General features: G+C 39.6%; 2 protein-coding genes across 4 annotated transcripts; one reads left to right on the top strand and one right to left on the bottom strand.

The window, feature by feature from the left end:
• Positions 1 to 1,515: 1,515 nt before the first annotated feature.
• fam3a (FAM3 metabolism regulating signaling molecule A) lies at positions 1,516 to 9,986 on the bottom strand. Of its 2 annotated transcripts, XM_008290601.1 has the most exons (11): positions 9,742 to 9,986; positions 9,168 to 9,199; positions 8,973 to 9,077; positions 8,585 to 8,608; positions 8,371 to 8,494; positions 7,993 to 8,051; positions 7,841 to 7,891; positions 7,641 to 7,725; positions 7,052 to 7,178; positions 2,603 to 2,710; positions 1,516 to 2,186 (listed from the first exon to the last, which is right to left on the bottom strand). In XM_008290601.1, the coding sequence occupies exons 2-10, from the start codon at positions 9,178 to 9,180 to the stop codon at positions 2,612 to 2,614; spliced, it is 687 nt and encodes a 228-aa protein (XP_008288823.1). In that variant the 5' UTR covers positions 9,181 to 9,199; positions 9,742 to 9,986; the 3' UTR covers positions 1,516 to 2,186; positions 2,603 to 2,611. The 2 variants fall into 2 exon arrangements, with proteins under 2 accessions (XP_008288823.1, XP_008288822.1); XM_008290600.1 differs by lacking the exon at positions 1,516 to 2,186 and having other exon boundaries at positions 2,252 to 2,710.
• Positions 9,987 to 11,525: 1,539 nt separating this feature from the next.
• On the top strand, positions 11,526 to 17,245 carry idh3g (isocitrate dehydrogenase (NAD(+)) 3 non-catalytic subunit gamma). 2 transcript variants are annotated; one of them, XM_008290598.1, is made up of 13 exons: positions 11,526 to 11,629; positions 11,850 to 11,897; positions 12,274 to 12,285; positions 13,287 to 13,384; positions 13,479 to 13,594; positions 13,733 to 13,793; positions 13,934 to 14,066; positions 14,936 to 15,069; positions 15,185 to 15,287; positions 15,371 to 15,517; positions 15,640 to 15,734; positions 15,850 to 15,910; positions 16,359 to 17,245. In XM_008290598.1, exons 1-13 carry the CDS (start codon positions 11,549 to 11,551, stop codon positions 16,458 to 16,460), a joined length of 1,191 nt encoding a protein of 396 aa, XP_008288820.1. In that variant the 5' UTR covers positions 11,526 to 11,548; the 3' UTR covers positions 16,461 to 17,245. The 2 variants fall into 2 exon arrangements, with proteins under 2 accessions (XP_008288820.1, XP_008288821.1); XM_008290599.1 differs by lacking the exon at positions 12,274 to 12,285.
• Positions 17,246 to 17,920: the final 675 nt, after the last annotated feature.

Raw genomic sequence — 17,920 nt, 5'->3', positions numbered from 1 at the left:
TATGACAAAACTTGTGGGATTTGCTTACCCGTTGGATTCGCAAATTTGCCTATTGGGGAACTTTACAACCATTAATGTGCATTTTATTCTGTATTTTTGAGCGTGATCTTAAAAGTAGAGTGTCCTACAACCACAGCTGACGCTGGTTTCACACGAGAGAAGCCTAATAGCTGAAGGATCTGCTTCTTATTTTGCTTTTGAAAGCTCAAAAAAACCACAAGTAAGCAGACACTCTGAGAGTAAAGTGCTCTACTGACAAAATGGTACAATAAGGTCATTAGGGTCTAATGGAGCTTGGTCATAAAGGGCCGTGTATGGTAGGAGAAGGATTTTTAATTCAATTCTTGACTTTACAGCGGATAGGAGAAATCCTTTATAGCTCCTGTCAGAACTCTGGCTGCAGCATTTTGGATCAGTTGGAGCTTTTTCAGAGTTACAATAGTACGCCTACAAAGAATATTCAAAGACTTTATTTGATTGATAGATGATCGTATAATCTGAATACTAGTCATGTACTGAATGTGTATATATGTGTGTGCCAGTGGTGGAAGAAGATAACAAACTTTAAAAAATACCACTTTTCTTAAAACTTTTGCAAAGTACCTAACAAAAAAAGAAAAGACTAATCAAATTAAATTATTATTTACTGATACACTCATGTGCATTTTGTTGTTGTAGTCAGCTGTTGTTATCCAGTACCGTAATGTCCAAGCTAAGGATATTTTCTATCTAAGATCTGAAGTAAAAAGAAAGATAGAGTTGTCAAAGTCATACAGTGTTTTCCCACAGAAAGCCCTTAGTAGAAGCACAAAACGTCATAAACTGGAAATACCCAGGTAAAGTACAGCTATCTCGAAAGACTAAAGTACAACTCTTAAGTGAACAAACTTGGTTACTTTCCATCACTCCATCAAAGTGCATCTTATCTCAAATCTAATTTAAAGATAATAAAAATAACAACAGCTTAAATGTGAAAGCATTTTTTTAGTCATAATCTTAGCGATAAACTGCATCATTACTCTGCCTCAGAAACCGACCGTGTGCTCGTGTTCTCTGCCTAAACATTTCAACGTCACATGCTCGAAAGTCAAATTCACGATTTTTACCCCAGCACTCGAAGGCACCATGACACATTTCAATATAACAATGAAATTAAACGCTTTTGTCATTATTTCGTTAAGGTCTACGATTCAACGAGAATGCTATTCCAAGCCATCACTGAAATCACTGTCAAATCATAAATTCTCTATATTTAGTCCGCAGCGTCTATCCCAACCTGAGCATATGTTCAGTGAAGTAAATGCCTTCAGGAGGATGAACTGAGTAACCCCATTAAGACTTGGACGTTTGTCGCCCTCTGGTGAATTTCTTCAAGTATGCCAGGATCACTCACAATAAAAAAAAACAAACCTCAACAAGAATATTCGGATTATTTCTTTTATTCATCATTATTGTCACAATACAAACACAGGCTTTAATGTTTTGTAAAAAATAAAAAATAAAAATAAAGACACTTGGGTAACCTAATCTACACAAAAACAGCTAAATAAAACGATGCCTCTAACCGTACAGAAAAACAAAACGAGTGTATAGTTCTTTACATTTCCTACATGTAACGCTTGCGAGAGGCCGAGTGAATACATTCAACATTAAAAAAAACAAATCACAACCACACGTGTAGATCGAATCTTTAAAACAAAGCACTCAGAGGACAGAAGCTCGCAGGCCTGAGACAACATTGAAATCATTGGTGGTGTTTTGATAAACTCACATCATTAATCCTTTATTTTTTTCTGTTAAAGTATTAAAATAAATATATATTTTTTTAAAAGGACAATGACCCCGGACAATTTTTTTGTCTCAAGAAATCTGTAAACATGTGGTAAGCAACAACTGCTGTGCATCAAAGAAACCATGATAGCGAACACTAGGAATAACATTATCACTCAAATATATATTACAGAATGAAAATATATTAAAGTACATAAATATAAAATCTGTCCACAGACCTGGTGCTTCGGACCAACTAGTAGAGTAGCTCAAAAGTTTTTCTTATGCTGGCGTGGATTAGGTTTCCCAGTGCCGTAACGTGAAACCAGTTAGTGTGTCTCTTTCCTGCTTCCAAGAATGCAGCGCTTAAATATTCCTGTTGCTCCAGCACAAAATATTGACACCCTACAGGCAGTCTGGAAGAGAGGAAATATGTCAATTTCCTATATTAGCTTTGGAAGACCTACTCCAGCTGTATTCATTCACCAGTCCCTCTTACACTTTGGTCACCAAGCATTTGGACTTTCAAGTTTCCCATAACCTGACCTTTTTTTTTTTCTTCTTTTTAAAAAAAATTTAGTTCTACAACGTTACTCCAGCTCAAACATGGCTCACAAAGCTTAATTCACAAATCCTCTACTACAGGTTCCAGCAATCAAGTCAAGACAATCTTCTCATTCAACTCATGTCTACGCCATGAGAGGGAAAATAAAAAAGTTTATTTGCGGCCCAGATCTTAAATGGTTTCAGCCATTTAGCAGCTCCTTGGCTTTCTAACAGTCATTCTGTCTCCCTGCTTGTTGCTCCAGGTGTTACGCATGCGAGAGAGTACCGGGCAGAATCAGGCTTCCAGTGGTGTCCGCAGGGGAATGCAGCCATCCATCTCCAGAGACTCGGGCCAGCCTTCGTACTTGTTGCTGCTCTTACTGTTCTTCATCCGCTAATGGGAGAAACCACAGGCAAACAGCGCTGATGTCAACAAAGCAGACTGGGATCCGGTTCTCATAGCATAGCAGCTGATCATTCACTGACTGCAGACCAAAAAGATTTTTAAAGCCATATGTGATTCAGCAGTTAATAGTCACTGTGGATTCGTTTTAGACTCAGCAAAAATGTTTTCCAAAGCATATTTGGAGTTTTCAGATTGCCAATATCCCACTTTTCTATAAGCACTTCTATGACTGTAGAAGTTTTCAGAACAGCCCCTTTTAACTGTACTATCATGGAATGTTGCCAAACAGGGAAAAAAAAAAAAAAGTTTACAGTGTTGATCGGGTTTGTAAAGTGAGCCGTACAAGTTGTCTATAAATCCCCTTTCAGACATTCTCTTCTCTCTGGTAATCGGACGGCATCTGAACGTGTCGGCTTCGTGTCTAAATGAGCACTCTTGGTGACTTTTCCGTAAAATGGCACTCTTATGAAGTCGACTTTATTACATTTCAGCATAACTCTCATACGGCACAAGTATGAACAGCATGCAGGTGCATTACCAGATAGGAATGCTCAAGCTATGCACTTCAAGTTGTGTGAAACTACAATACTGGTCAAAATGCCTCACAGAGAGCACAAAAGACACAGTTAACGTGCCTTTCTCATCAATTCTACTCTACAATTTCAGATCTATTGCTGACTGCAATATCTTATAAATAACTTTGTTCATAATTTATAAGTATAAATTACCCCCAGCTTGGAGAAAGGATTAGTCAGGATCTAGCAGCATGTCACAATGTGTACATTTCTTCACTTGAGACAGGTGAGCTGTCACACACAACCACAGTTTAAAAGCTACAGGTAGATCATTTGTTACAAAGCAGATTTAGATTTAGTTTTAGATTTATTAGTGCATCATTTTTATTGTAAAAAAAGACCTATGTCTGAATGACAGAATGCCTAATGAATAACATTGCTGAAGCCAGGAATGTTACATATCTAATATCTAAAAAGGGCTTCAGCTGCTTAAAGAGAATCCACGTATTTGACCTTTTTAAGACATTTAGGCTTATTATGAGTCATTTGCAAACTAACAACCGGTGCCAGCTGGTAGACATCATTTTCACTTCACGGTGTAACATTGGCTCAGTCACCAAATACAAGCTACACCATTTATAATATCGTGCAAATTTTGGGGTGGAATGAATATTTAAACAACAATACCATGATACATTATTTATACACGACTATGTATATTGCATTCGCTTGCAGTATTGGTTTATCTTGTCTTTATTATATTAGATATCAATATAAATGAAATCTCATGCTTCCAAAAAAACTACCAAAGCGTCTCTGAAGGGGGGCTTATTATTTCATTTAGAACTGGTAAGAAGAAAATGATATATGAACAGGAAAACCTGGAGGCAGAATAACTAAATTGTGAGCAGATCCATAAACAATAGCCAGCAAAAGAAAATTGTCCCAAGAAGCAGAAAAATCATTATTTTCGAAACAGAGGTTACGTGAACATGGAAATAAACCGGGTGATTTACTCTCAAAGCTTTTAAAGTGACTCTAACTGCTACAATTCAGTTGCGTATCTCAAAGACCTCATATGGAAAATGTTTCTCTTGGAAGGAAATAATCCCATATTTTACCAATTACAAATTCCAATACACATCAGAAATACATTACAGTGACAATGCTTAGATCTACCACCAACAAATGAGCAACGTTAAGAGGTTCTGAATGAATCAAGGACATTTGCAGACATAAAAGAAGCTATTGATAATAATGAATGTGGGAAGGCTACTGGGTCCTTATGGCTTTCTTACAGAGCTACACAAAGTATTTAAAGACACTCTCACTCTAATGTTTGAGTAAAATGAGGAATATTCTTTCCTGAATCAACACAGACGGCTACAGTCACCTAAATAGTGAAGCGCTAATTAGTTTGAAATGTGCTAATGTAGGGCGGTTATTGGGAGTGTTTTACTGCTGAGTGTTTTGCATCATGTCTCTTTGGGCAACAGATTTACAAGTTGGGTGAAATTACTGCATATCACACCACAAACAAATGCTACAGCTAAGCATCTTGCGTTATCCTGGTTTAAACCTATATGTGGCACCGGTCAAAGCTGTCCACTGTCCCCTCTCTTGTTTTTTTTTTGGCTGAGGTTGAATACACCCACAACTTAATGGCATTACTGGAAGGAAAAATAAGCAGTTCTTATGTTTCATATGCAGATGATACTGTTATTTCTCTGCAATTAATTCCAGCTGTGCTCGTCTTTTTTCTGGCTATACAATCAGTGTGGGCAAATCCACCGCTGTACCACTGGGAGGTAGCGAAGACCCAAATAACAGCGTAACATCGCAATTTAATTCATACTACAATGGCTATAAATACTCGGAGATCCATATTTCCTACTGACTGGAATATTTGGTTAAGATGGATTTGTCTCCTATGCATAAACATGTTAAACTAAATTCACAAAGAAGGTTGGCACTTCCAATTTCCCAGCTGCAATGGATAGCTGTTATCAAAATAATACACTCCCTAGATTTTGCATCACATACAAATGATACCAAACACCATAACAGGGAGCAATTTGAAAGATTTGCATAAAATCATGTCTAAGTCTATTTGGAGTAATGGATATCCTGAAATGAGACTGGCGAAACTCAAACTGCCAGCAGTAAATGTAGCACCTGCAATACCAGACTTTCAGTATTGTAATTGGTCAATACGGTTGAAAACCTGACCATGATGGTGATTAAATCAGCAACAATTACCAGGTGTTTGTAGCAACTTGTTTTTGAGTAATATCCTTGGTTCATGAAGTAGTGCAAGAAGAGCATTTTCCATCCAAAGAGCTTTTTTATGCAGCATCTGTTGATAATTCTAACTTTATTCTGTCTTGTGTTGGTCCTAGTTTTAAAGAGCAGAACACATTTGGAATCCAGCTGATAAAAAAGCCTTTATGAACATAGCATTAAAAAAAAACAAAAAACGACTTCAGCAAGAATACAGTGTAAAACACACCGTGTCAGATTTTTACATTTTTTTCTTAAACCCACATATATGGAAGGTCACAGACCAGTGCTGCTTCATGCACTTATTCCTCAAGCCTTTCTGCTAAAAAGGAAAAAATGAGCTTCATTTACCATAAATGTTTTTCTTTAAGTAATATCAGTGCTCTCGGCATTAGGCAATCATGGGAATGGACCCTTTAAACTACTACTGTTAATTAGTGATCAACAATAGTAAACAATCATATTAAATAATATAACAATATTAAACAAATACAAGGAAATAAAGTTGTCATAAAATAAAATAATAATTAAGACAATATGACAGTGACTGTTCTAGTATATGTGTAAAGTGTAAGCCAACATGTTGGCAACTGTGGGCATTTATTGTGGATCTGTCTGGACATTTCAGGTTTAAATTCCTAATCAAATATTATCCATAATTCGTTCTCCTGCTGAACTTAATCCCCTACATTGTATTGTTGGCTTCAGGGTATTAAACCATCTGTTTCAAATTGATTTAACATTATTCTACAACTCCCCCCATTTGAAAGGCTCACATATGTTCGCCAAGGAGACACAAATGGGTTTTCTCTGTCTGGAGCCTCGTCATGGATTCTATTAGAGAGGAATATGCGGAAATCATATTAAAGGGTTTTGCAAATTTGGGATCCAAATCATCAGCAAAGGGTGAAGTCCATCCGTCCATTAACATTTTATTGTTATTGTGTCCAATAGAGGATGATGATTCATGTTTGTGTTCTTTGCTTGTCTCTTTTCATCGGTTGGTACGAATGTTTGTATAGCAAGTTGCTGTCAGGCTCCGGTATCTGTGTTATGTGCCTTTATGTGTATAATGTGTATAAACTTGGACTGACAAACCAGATGTAAACCTTGGTTATAAGTCCGCCATTTCCTCTATATGTATCACAGGCTTTCTCTTCCTGTACTTATGCACATGTTCCACCCAAACAATTTCCTCGTCACTATATTGCAGGGGTATCACTGCCACATCCTGGGCCTAGCACTGCCCAACACAGTGATTTGGTTTAAGGAAACACAAACAAACCAGAGCATTTTTCCCCCTATAGCTGTATGACAATGAGGTGCAGCCAAACTATTCGCCAGCGCTGTGGAAATATATCTGGCTATGCAGGACCAGAATAAACTGAAAATTAAATAACTGAAAGAATAAATGCATTTCATAACGCCACTGAAAACATCAAATCTCAATCACACCGTCTGGTAAGTCCATCAAAAGACACACAGCATTTCGATACTCGGCCTCTGATCAGAATTATTAATGTTAGTGACGTACCTGCTCAAAGGGGCTCTTATTTTCAATACCCTTGGCTCCAACAAACACCCAGCTGTCTCTGAAGGCTAGCTCCTTCACTGCTGTGCTCCCGAGCTCCTCAAACAGTCGTCGGGATTCATCGTTCATCCTGCCACCAAAACAATAACAACAAGCTGATCGACAGATTTATAAAGTGGTAAATGTGTTTATAATCTAGCCTACAATGTGCACTTTTACAATTTAATAAACTTTTGCAAGTTAGGGAAACGACAGTGTTGCATACTTGTTGAATGTAAAGAAATGTACATTAAAAACATAAAACGGCAAGTTTAAACTGACTGAGCCGCGCCTCAATAACAATAAAATGCAATCGAATATAATCCATTTACTTGCTGATTCTTGTAAAAGTGGAGTTTACAGTTTTGGCTGCATATTAGCTCTGCTGCTGTTTATCCTCTTAAAATACATTTTTCAATTTTTTCTGTGACACAATAACAAGATTTATACCATAAAATATCCTTAGGTTTAGCTGAAAACCTATCTGATAAATTGCTTTGTGTGCACGTATAACATGAGGAGTGCTGAACTGGAACGAATCCTGGATTCTTACTTTGTAGCTGCATCATCAAAAGAGGCCACAAACACTAGGGTTCCCTCATGAAGCGGCCGTAGAAACTTCAACAGGTCAGAAACATCTGAAAATGTACATTAAATGAGCTACGAATTGTGGCTTATGAGTTGTTATTGCCAAGCCATATCTACCACCAGATGTGAAATTCATACTAAACATTAATGTCTGGTTCTTATTACCTCCTGCCCACATATCAAAGGTTTTTGTCTCCAAGAGCTCGCCTGTCACCCCTGGAGCAACAAAACATCAGATAGATGTTAAAATACCATGATTAGAAGTTGGAAATTTAATAAAACACAGTCTGTCAATAGTTGAAGGACGACACTCTTACCATTTACTAAAGCTATGTTTAGTCCCCTGCCAACATTGTTCTTCACACTGCTCAGCAACCTGGTAGAAATACATCTCAAGCTTTACACATGCACATTAAAGTACACACTAAATGACATCACCTGACACTAAACACAACACATACAAGAGGGGTCAAGACTACAGACAAAACTGAAGAGATGAGGGGCCAACAGACTGAAACAATACTTGCATTCAACTCCCAAGACAGACTTGGAGGCCTGACAGCACAGAGGGGAAAAAAAACAGAACAGAGTGAAAAAAACAAACAAACAGACAAAGCAAACAAACAAACAAACAAAAAGCAGGGGAGACAAGGACATAGATGAAGAGAAAGGAAATGGTAAGCGCTGAATCTCACATCTTGTCCTCCAAACAGATTTTGGGGCCGATGACATTGGCAGCACCGGACACCAGGCGGAAAGCCAAATGCTTTGAGGGACAGGGGGCTGAAAGTCCACATTTATACTTTCGTGGCCGAGGTTCTAAAGAACACGATACATCAGTCAGCGGTGATAAGAATTAAGATAAGGATACAGCTTAACCTCTAAGGAGTGGAGTCATGCTGTACTTACCAGGCGTTGGTTCCTCGCTTGTACCTGAAAGAAATGAACAGGTTTCACCGTCAAACACTCTAATCTCATACGCTTTATTTAATGATTGTCTTCACAAGGCCTCTATCAAACATGCATCGAGATTAAACTCACATGTATAACTTGTATGTAAGGTCGCTAGCTACAAAAGTCCGCGTCTAGTTCCTAAATTGTCAGAAATCGTTAAAAATGGTGATTTGTCGGAGCCCATGGTGCTTTCTTTCCAACTGCTAGTGTTGCGTGTTTAACAATACAAAACAAAAAATGAGAAAACCCCCACACTCTGACACGTGACAAGCTAGAAGCATACATTTTCACTGAAACTGTCAATCAGTTAATTAAATAACTGTTGCAACACTACCTGTCTTACCGCTAAAGAAATTTCGCACTGAGGCATTTTCCCCTCCGAATAAGGCGCTCGCCAGCAGCCAGGTGAGTCCCACCAACAGCAACACAGCCACAGCTCGCAGGGGGCCTGTCAGGAGAACCAGCAGGTCAGGAAAAACTCATATAGTCACCCACAAGAACAACAAGTTCCCCATTGACAGGAGTCATTTCCACATACCTGTTAACCTCATGATTCACCGCCTGGCAGACCTGTACAGGGGGGAAAAAAGCAGAGACGTCAGGATGCTGGGAATTTCAGCCAAGTTATATTTTTATAAGAAGATTTACTTTTTGCCATAAACTTTATTCAGTTTTCCTTTTTTTGTTGGACAGAAGTTATTGGAAGGAAAATAGAAAGGACAAGCACGGCAAAGAAAATAAAGGCCAATACAATAGTGTTGTGTTTTAGGGTTTCAATGAAGACACTGTAGTGCAGGAAGGCAACTTTAAAGACTTCACAACTCTTGAGGGAAAAGTGTAGGGATAACACCATTAAAACAACGACGTTTGCTATCCAATTAGCTAGAGGTCAATACAGCCAATGTGACATTTTTTTTTTACCAGAAACTTAAAGTTCTTGGGGTTTTTTTTTTTTTTTACAGTGGCCATGCAAGATGGCACTGCAGAGATGACGTTTTAAGCTTATGACATGAACCCAAACCACCACAAAGACAATCAATAATGCTTAAGTCATTTACGACATTTTTATTTGCCTATATCTACACTTAAAAATAAGCAACGACAGATCTTACCGACTTGGTCCACGCTTAAGGCGAGTATCGCCTTGTCTCGTCGCCTTTGCTGGGATGAAGCGGACGGTAATGAGGAGCTGTTGCTCTTGTCACCCCGCACTTTTACTGTTTATGGCGCTGTTTCCTCATTGAAACGCTGCTAATAAAAATAAGCTTTCGGCAAGGAGACAGGCTGAAGTCAGTGTGCTCAGTCGAACTTTTATTACTGCGCTTTCGACAAGCATGGAAAAAATTATGTTAGGTTTATGTCATTTGTCTTCCGGAAATATAGGTCCAGCCCCAACCAGTGAGCACGGAGTCTGCGCAGATAGAACCACGTGACCAAGTTTAAACGAGAGAGGCCCCTCCTAGTGGCACTGACAGGTAGTGGAGCTCCACTGGCAGCCTGTGGCACCTTTCTGGGAGTCTCTGGCACCTCAGTGGTAGTTTGCCTATTGCACCACAGGGGTAATTTGTAGCCACTTGTGGCAGTTTGTGGCATTTCAGTGATACTGTAGTAGCAGTTTTGGCCAAGTTGTGACACCTCAGTGGCAGTTCTTGGCATTTTAGTGGACGTTTGTGGCACCTCAGTTGCACTTCGCAGTAGTCTGTGTCACCTTTTTGGCAGTCTGTGGCAGTCTGTGGCACCTCAGTGGCAGTGTGGGGCAACTTGTGCTACCGAAGTGGCAACTTGTGGCATTTCAATATAATTTTGTGGCATCTCAGTGCCAGTGTGTGATGGTCTGTTGCACCTCAGTGGTAGTCTGTGGCGTCTCAGTGATACTGTCCTGGCAATCTGGGGCAAGTTGTGGCACCTCATTGACAGCCCGTGACACCTCAGTGGCAGTTCTTGGCATTTTAGTGGAAGTTTGTGGCACCTTATTTGTACTTTGTAGTAGTCTGTATCACCTTTTTGACAGGCTGTGGCACCAAAGTGGCAGTTTGTAGCAACCTGTGGCACATCGGTGGCAGCCTGTGGCATTTCAGTGGCATTTCTTGGCATTTTAGTGGAAGTTTATGGCACCTCAGTGTCCGTTTGTGGCGGCCTGTTGCACCTCAGTGGCATTTCAATGTCCCCTCAGTGCCAGCCTGTGGCACTTCAGTGGCAGTTTGTGGTGCTCTCTGAGAGCAGTGTTGGGCCACAAGATGCCACAGGAGTGCATCGACTGGTGGTCAGACACTGACACAAGTGGTATAAGAATTTAACAGGTGAATTAAAAGGAAGAAAGAAGGGCAAAATTCACTAGTGTCAGAGGGTACTATGGTGTTTTAAACAGTAGATGTAATGGAAATGGGAAAAACAAATGTGTAAATAAAACATTTAAACCATGTACCCACGTTTTTTTATTGTATTTATTAAGTAGCTTACTGGTCGCTAAACGTATGTTTGCTCAATGAAGCTGTGTTTATTCAGTTAAATTACATTAACACAAATTAATTTTAGCAGTAACAACAGGGAACATCGTGTTCTTTATTTTAATTTACTTTTATTTTATTCTTTTCAAAAAATGGGCGATAGCATTAACTCGTTTTGGGGGGAAATTACGTAAAATTTATATAAAACAAGCAAAAAAAAGTAGAATGCGGTTGCTCAACATCCATCCTGAGACAGACCCATGGTTGTGGGTTGGGAAATATATATGAATATATACATGATGTAATAACTGTATTATATATAAAAAATGGATTCTAATGTTTCATATTAAATAGTCACAAAATTCTAAATAAATATATACATAAATATCTATACACTACAAAACAGTAAATAGCTATTTGCGCGAGCACAACCCTTCCTTCTCGTGCACGCGCCTCCTGCCTCATTCTCAAGATGGCTGCCCACAGTGCTGTTCTCTCCGCGTCCAAAATCATTAATCCTTTCTGGGGTGGACGCCTCGGAAATACGGTTAAAGTAAGATAAGACACGTTGCTTTTCTTCTGCCGGTTATATGTGTTGCTGTGTGACTCCAAACTGACTGATCTCCGTTATTTTATTTCATCACAAGGTCACACGGTTAAGATCATACAGCTGAATTAGCAAGCTAACAGGCTTCCTCCACATCTGCGAGCTGGTCGCATTAAATGTTTAGACCCAGTGGTTACTAACAGGCTCTATTTGTTCTGTTTTGCAGGTATTTGGAACAACTCTGACCAGTCACAGGAACAAGACGCTGCTGACTGTGAGTGAATCAGTGTGGGTCTCAATCTCGTCAGAATGAGTACATGTGATTTTGTCAGTTTATCACTTTTGCTACAGAATGAGTACAGTATTATCAGCATATGGTGCCTTTATGACATAAAATCACGGCTACTCATTAAACTCCTTATTTCCAGGCTGTATGGCTTTGGATTAATCTTTGGAAGCGGTTTGGTTGTCTGTGTGTCTTTTTCATTGCAAAGTGCGAGTGCTGTATGTGTGTGTTTTCACTCTCTTGGGCGAGTAGAGGCTGAAACACCTCTGGGTTTGACACTGTTTGGATTTATCGTGTCCTTCTATGCAGCTGTCAAACTGACTCTTGTCCTTCTGCTTCCCTTGCTGTCCATCTTCATCAACAGGGAGAAAACATTGTAAGTATCTGACTGCTGACACTCTGCTGGATTGCAATGCATCACTTCACGTACAAGAAAGAATATTTTCTTAACTAGAGTTGTGATGCAGATTAAGTGGACGTATAAGAAAAAGAAGACCACTTGTATACGTCACAGAATCACTTGAGTCATTGAAAGTCAGCATGTCAGATGGATTGCATGGGGTCTCAAACCGGGTCTGTCGTTTTCTGCTAGAATTAACATCTAATGCACAATTAACAAAGTTGTTCTTGACTCACAATATTAATCATTCTAAATTATATTATAACTCTATTAATAAAGTGCTTAGCCCTAAATTATACTCTTAATTGTTTAACCTTCCCCTCGCGCACTTACTTCTTTGTTGCTTTGGACCTGTAGTGGTGGTTATTCATTTTATTTTTAGGCCATGAATTATAAATTGTGTGCATTTTCAATATTTACTACATTTCCTATGAGTATTCTTGTTTCATTCCATGACAGCATGACAACTTTTATATATTTGAAAATTGCTTGACACGGTCAGTCCACCTTAGTGAACATTGCTCCACATTATTTTTTGTCATTAAGTAAGCATTTCACGACTAGTTACATACAAACAGTAATGTCTGTGTCCATGTTTGTATATCATCTGCCCTTCGATTGTGAGTACAGTAACTTCTCTCAGCATGATTAGATTTGGGGTGTCTCAGCATACGGTATAAGATCCCTGCTTGTAGCTGTGCAGGCAGACGGCAGCTGACAAAAATAAAAACTAAATATGTATTGTGATAGATGGCTTCAGGGGATTTCAAGTCTGCACAAGGTGACTTTTACATTGTCCAGATATTTAATTTTAAAAGTGGTGTTTTAGAAATCAATCTAAAACTTGTAGCATAACCGCAGTGATGCAAATATGTAAATAAGTGGATTCTGGTTTTAGGATTAAAAGTTGCAAAATCACTAGTTTTGTTTCTTATGCTCACTGAAGCTCATTAAGATGTTGAATGTAAATATTACAGCCCCCTCCTGCAAAGTATGGAGGCAGACACACTGTGACCCTCATACCTGGAGATGGAATCGGTCCAGAGCTTCTGAATCATGTCAGAGAGGTTTTCAGGTTTGTGAGACTTTTAAGTAAATCTGGTTAAAAAGTTATCCGCTACACACAGGTGACGACTGCCTCCATTGTGTGGTTTGCAAACATGCTGCAGGTTCAGTTGTGTGCCAGTGGACTTTGAGGTGGTGCACGTCAACTCTGCTTTGGAGACGGAGGATGACATCAATAATGCCATCACTGCCATCCGCCGTAATGGAGTTGCCCTCAAAGGTATTCCTTTTTTTGTGTGTGTGTGTCACAAACAGCGTGAAAATATGGAATGGGGCACACATCTGTGAGTAGCATGTGGTTTACAATAAGATCATGATACTATAATTTAACTGTGAAATTGCTCAACTCTCCTGATAGGTAACATAGAAACCAAACATACCATGGCGCCATCTGTCAAATCCAGGAATAATCTCTTGCGGTAAGGTTATACGAAGTATTCAGTTCCCTTGATGAAAGTCCTCTTTTCTCAGATGCCTCACATTTCTTCCATAAATTGGTCCTTTATGTCTGTGTGACCTTTTGTTTTTCTGTCCTCGTCTTCCATGTGTGCATCAACAGCACAAGCTTAGACCTGTACGCCAATGTGATGCACTGTCAGTCCCTCCCCGGAGTCCAGACTCGTCACAAGAACATTGACATCATGATCATCAGGGAGAACACAGAGGGAGAGTACAGCAGCCTGGAGCACGAGGTCAGACAGTACAGGAAAAACAATCAATTCTGCCATCTGCTGTAATACATGATCGTGCTCCCTCCTTTAAAGACCTTTTTCTGCCCCTTTTAGTTCTATCATAAAGTGGGAGTTGAGTACCATACACTATCATCTATGCAAAATTCATTTGCCAAATGCAAAATGAGTGTGCAGAGCCTATTGTGGTAATCTGACACAGCTGATTAATGCTGACCTTATTGAACAGACTAGAACATAAAGTCTATAGACTTTGCTGTATTCTGTCTATATATGTGTACATGTAAGAAATCCTCACACTACTTTGCACTACTTTTTACCATTTGCGCTTTTACATTTGATGCATGCCAATAAAGTTGAATCTAATCCAGTGTAAATTGAACGGACATTGGAAATGATCAACTGCCTTAAACGCTGTGATGCATTGCATTGGATAATTGTTGTGCAATCATCTAAGTATACTGCATCTATCAGGACCAAATAAACATTGTGGCTCAGGTGGTAGAGCGAGTCGGTCAATGATCGGAAGGTCGGCGGTTCGATTCTGCCCTGTAACCTGTGTCATGGTCGTTGTGTCCTTGGGCAACACACTTCACCCACCTTGCCTGGTGTGAATATGTATGAATGGATTGTTTGAGGTGGTGGTTGGAGGGGCCGTAGGCGCAGAATGGCAGCCACGCCTCTGTCAGTCTGTGGCTTCAATCGTAGCTACCACCACTGGAATGAATGAATAATTGACAATGTAAAGTGTCTTTGCTGTCGAAATCTGATCAATTATTATTACATTCTTTTTGGGCTTTCTAGACTCTTGTATTACTCAGTAGTTGAACTTTAGTTATTTATTTGTCATTCTCCCCACTGTCGTGTTTCAGAGTGTGTCAGGAGTAGTGGAGAGTCTGAAGATCATCACCAGGAACAATTCCCTCCGGATTGCTGACTATGCCTTCCGACTGGCCAGGGAGAAAGGTCGCCGCAGAGTCACTGCCGTGCACAAGGCTAACATCATGTAAGTTCCTGTGAGGCAAATGTATCCTGTCATAGCAGTTTGGCCTTCTGTCTTACATAACGCAGTGAGTTTCTGTGTGCTAGAAATGTTGAGTGTGGCATTTCTGTTTCCACAGGAAGCTTGGTGATGGCTTGTTTCTGCAGTGTTGCAGAGAAGTGGCCTCTGGTTACCCAGACATCACCTTTGACAGCATGATTGTGGACAACACCACAATGCAGGTGAGAATTGCTGACGTTCTAATGCTTTGTAAATGTTCCTCGACCTGAATGATTTACCTGCCACTGTTTGTTTGTGTTTGTAGCTGGTGTCCAAACCTCAGCAGTTTGATGTGATGGTGATGCCGAATCTGTACGGGAACGTGGTTAGCAATGTGTGCGCTGGCCTGGTGGGAGGGCCTGGCCTTGTTCCTGGAGCCAATTATGGCCGAGACTATGCTGTTTTTGAAACAGTGAGTGTTTGGAAAATAGCCTTTTGGTGAAACACTGTTCCATCTGATTTTTGAAGGTTGAAAAATGCTTTATTTGTATCCATCTGACACATTGTAATTTTGTTTCTTTTTTTCAATCTCAGGCCACAAGGAACACAGGAAAAAGCATTGCGGACAGGAACATTGCTAACCCCACTGCCATGCTGCTCGCTGGCTGCATGATGCTGGACCATCTTAAGTAAGTTTTCCCAGATAGAATAGATAATTCCATACTTCCCTGTAGTTTAAGATGAGATGTAATGTTGTGACTGTGGTATACTTACATTATAAATAATTCTCCTGTATTTGTCCAGGCTTTACGATCATGCAAGTTCGATCCGGAATGCAGTCCTCACCACAATGAATGAAAACAGGGTGAGTCTTTGATCACTGATAGGCCTTTCCCCTCACCTGTCATGCTACTGTCAAGCTACCAGGTCATCAGTGTGAGACACTGGATTAGAGGTCCTGGTGGCAGGTCTGGCATGCTTCCTAGAGGGCATCACAATACAGTCACACAAAGCAGCATTGTGTCGTTTCACTGCCACTAAGCTCTTATGAAGTTCTACACTGTACGGTATCTGATCTCACACTGTGTACATCGGCATTAATTACAGTCCTTGAGTTCATTTCTAAACCTGATCTGCCTATCATCTACAGCTGCAGACTGGTTGCTGCTTTAGCTCGCTCTTTTGAGAAAAAATATGTGATATTTTATCTTCCTTAGTGGAAGACTGATTAGTACGTAAATTCAGTATGTGGCAGGAGACTAATTTCACAATGTTAAAATGGTGATTTTAACTTTTTTTTTTTTGTCTTGCAGTTGCAGACAGCTGATATCGGGGGTCAGGGCACCACGTCAGAGGTGGTTCAGTCTGTCATGAGGATCATTCAGAGTAAAGGACAGCTCACCGCAGACCTCTGAACAACCACACAGTTATCAGTGGCCTGAGTTTAAACAGGTGTCTGCACCCAGGGCAGGTGTGCAGGATGTGAGACGATGTCCATGCATGTCCATTTCCATAGCGTCAGGTCTTTTTTTCTGGTTCACACGGCCTACTGACCCGGTAAACTGAACAAACACCTTTTTATCCACACCTGTGTGTTTCACACATAATAATGACTTGTAAGAGACTCATTTACTTTTGTTTACTTTTGATAAAATTCCATTATCACACCACACTTATTAGATAATAAATGCTGGAGGTTATACACTTTAAAATCCATATCCTTACAAATTGTTATGAAATGGAAAAAGCAGATACTGTATGTCACCAACCACATGTTGGCGTAGGAAATACTGAATATATGCAAATATGAGCATACATTGACCTCGACATTGTATTTATTTTTCAGATTTTGACTATGTTACAGCCTTTCAGTCGTCAGCCAAAATGTGCAATGTTTGTTTAACTGCTTAACTTTCTTTATCATACTGTAACTTAAATGTCAAGTTGCCTTGTACATACTGTTATGTCCTTAACATTCACATCATGTTAAGTGTACTTCTATATTATCAGATCAGGGGTACCTCAAGTAATTGCTGCCAAAGCTAGATAATATCACAAGGTTACACTGTTGTCTTTAAGTCTTAACCTGGCAAGTGCTCTTAAAGGCTGATATGAAAAAATGGTTTCATTGTGTTTGTGGGTGGGCACTTATACTGTATGAGATAACTATTATCAATAAAGTAATAATCTACTTCAAAAACTGAAGCATGAGTTGAATAACTTTCAAAGCTAAAATAAACAGATTGACGGTGCACACAGTTGCCAGTTTATTAGATATGATCAGCTGAAATGAATATGGTCCAGTGAAACAGTCCCAAAATAAATCCTTCCAATTTGAATGTTCTTGAAACCAACAAAGATTGTAGTTTGTGGCATATTGCACTATGCTGACAGGTGTTATTACTTACTGTTGGTTTGGACTGCATGACTTCCAGCGAGGTCTATCAGCTGAACTGGCAACTGACTGCGTAGATCCTTTATAAACACCAAGGTCTTATTGCTAAGATCAGTGTTCTCGATTCATTGCTTCAAAGAAAAGCTCTGCTTTGGGCCTCCTGCTGAGGATAAAGATTATTTTGCTCCAAATAAGATAAAGCTCACTGATCCTTCCGTTTGTTTTACAATTTCATGCTCCATCAACATCTTTCCTACAACACTGGATGACAAGCTGCTCTTTTGTATTTCATCACTAGGTGGCAACACCACTTTCTGGAACTGCTACTAAATGACTCGGAGAACAAATATTCATAGCGGCATGCATATGTGCTTCTGTACATACACTTTCTAACAAGGACAAAATTCAGAAAATTCAGTGTGTGCTTTTTCTGGATAATTGTGTTATTACTGCATTGCAAAAAAAAAGCTGCAGGGAAAT

Source organism: Stegastes partitus, unplaced genomic scaffold (genome assembly GCF_000690725.1).
Source record: "Stegastes partitus isolate 25-593 unplaced genomic scaffold, Stegastes_partitus-1.0.2 Scaffold686, whole genome shotgun sequence".
NCBI classification, from domain to species: domain Eukaryota; kingdom Metazoa; phylum Chordata; class Actinopteri; family Pomacentridae; genus Stegastes; species Stegastes partitus.
Note: the sequence above shows the minus strand (reverse complement) of the source record. Positions and strands in the feature narration are given on the sequence as shown.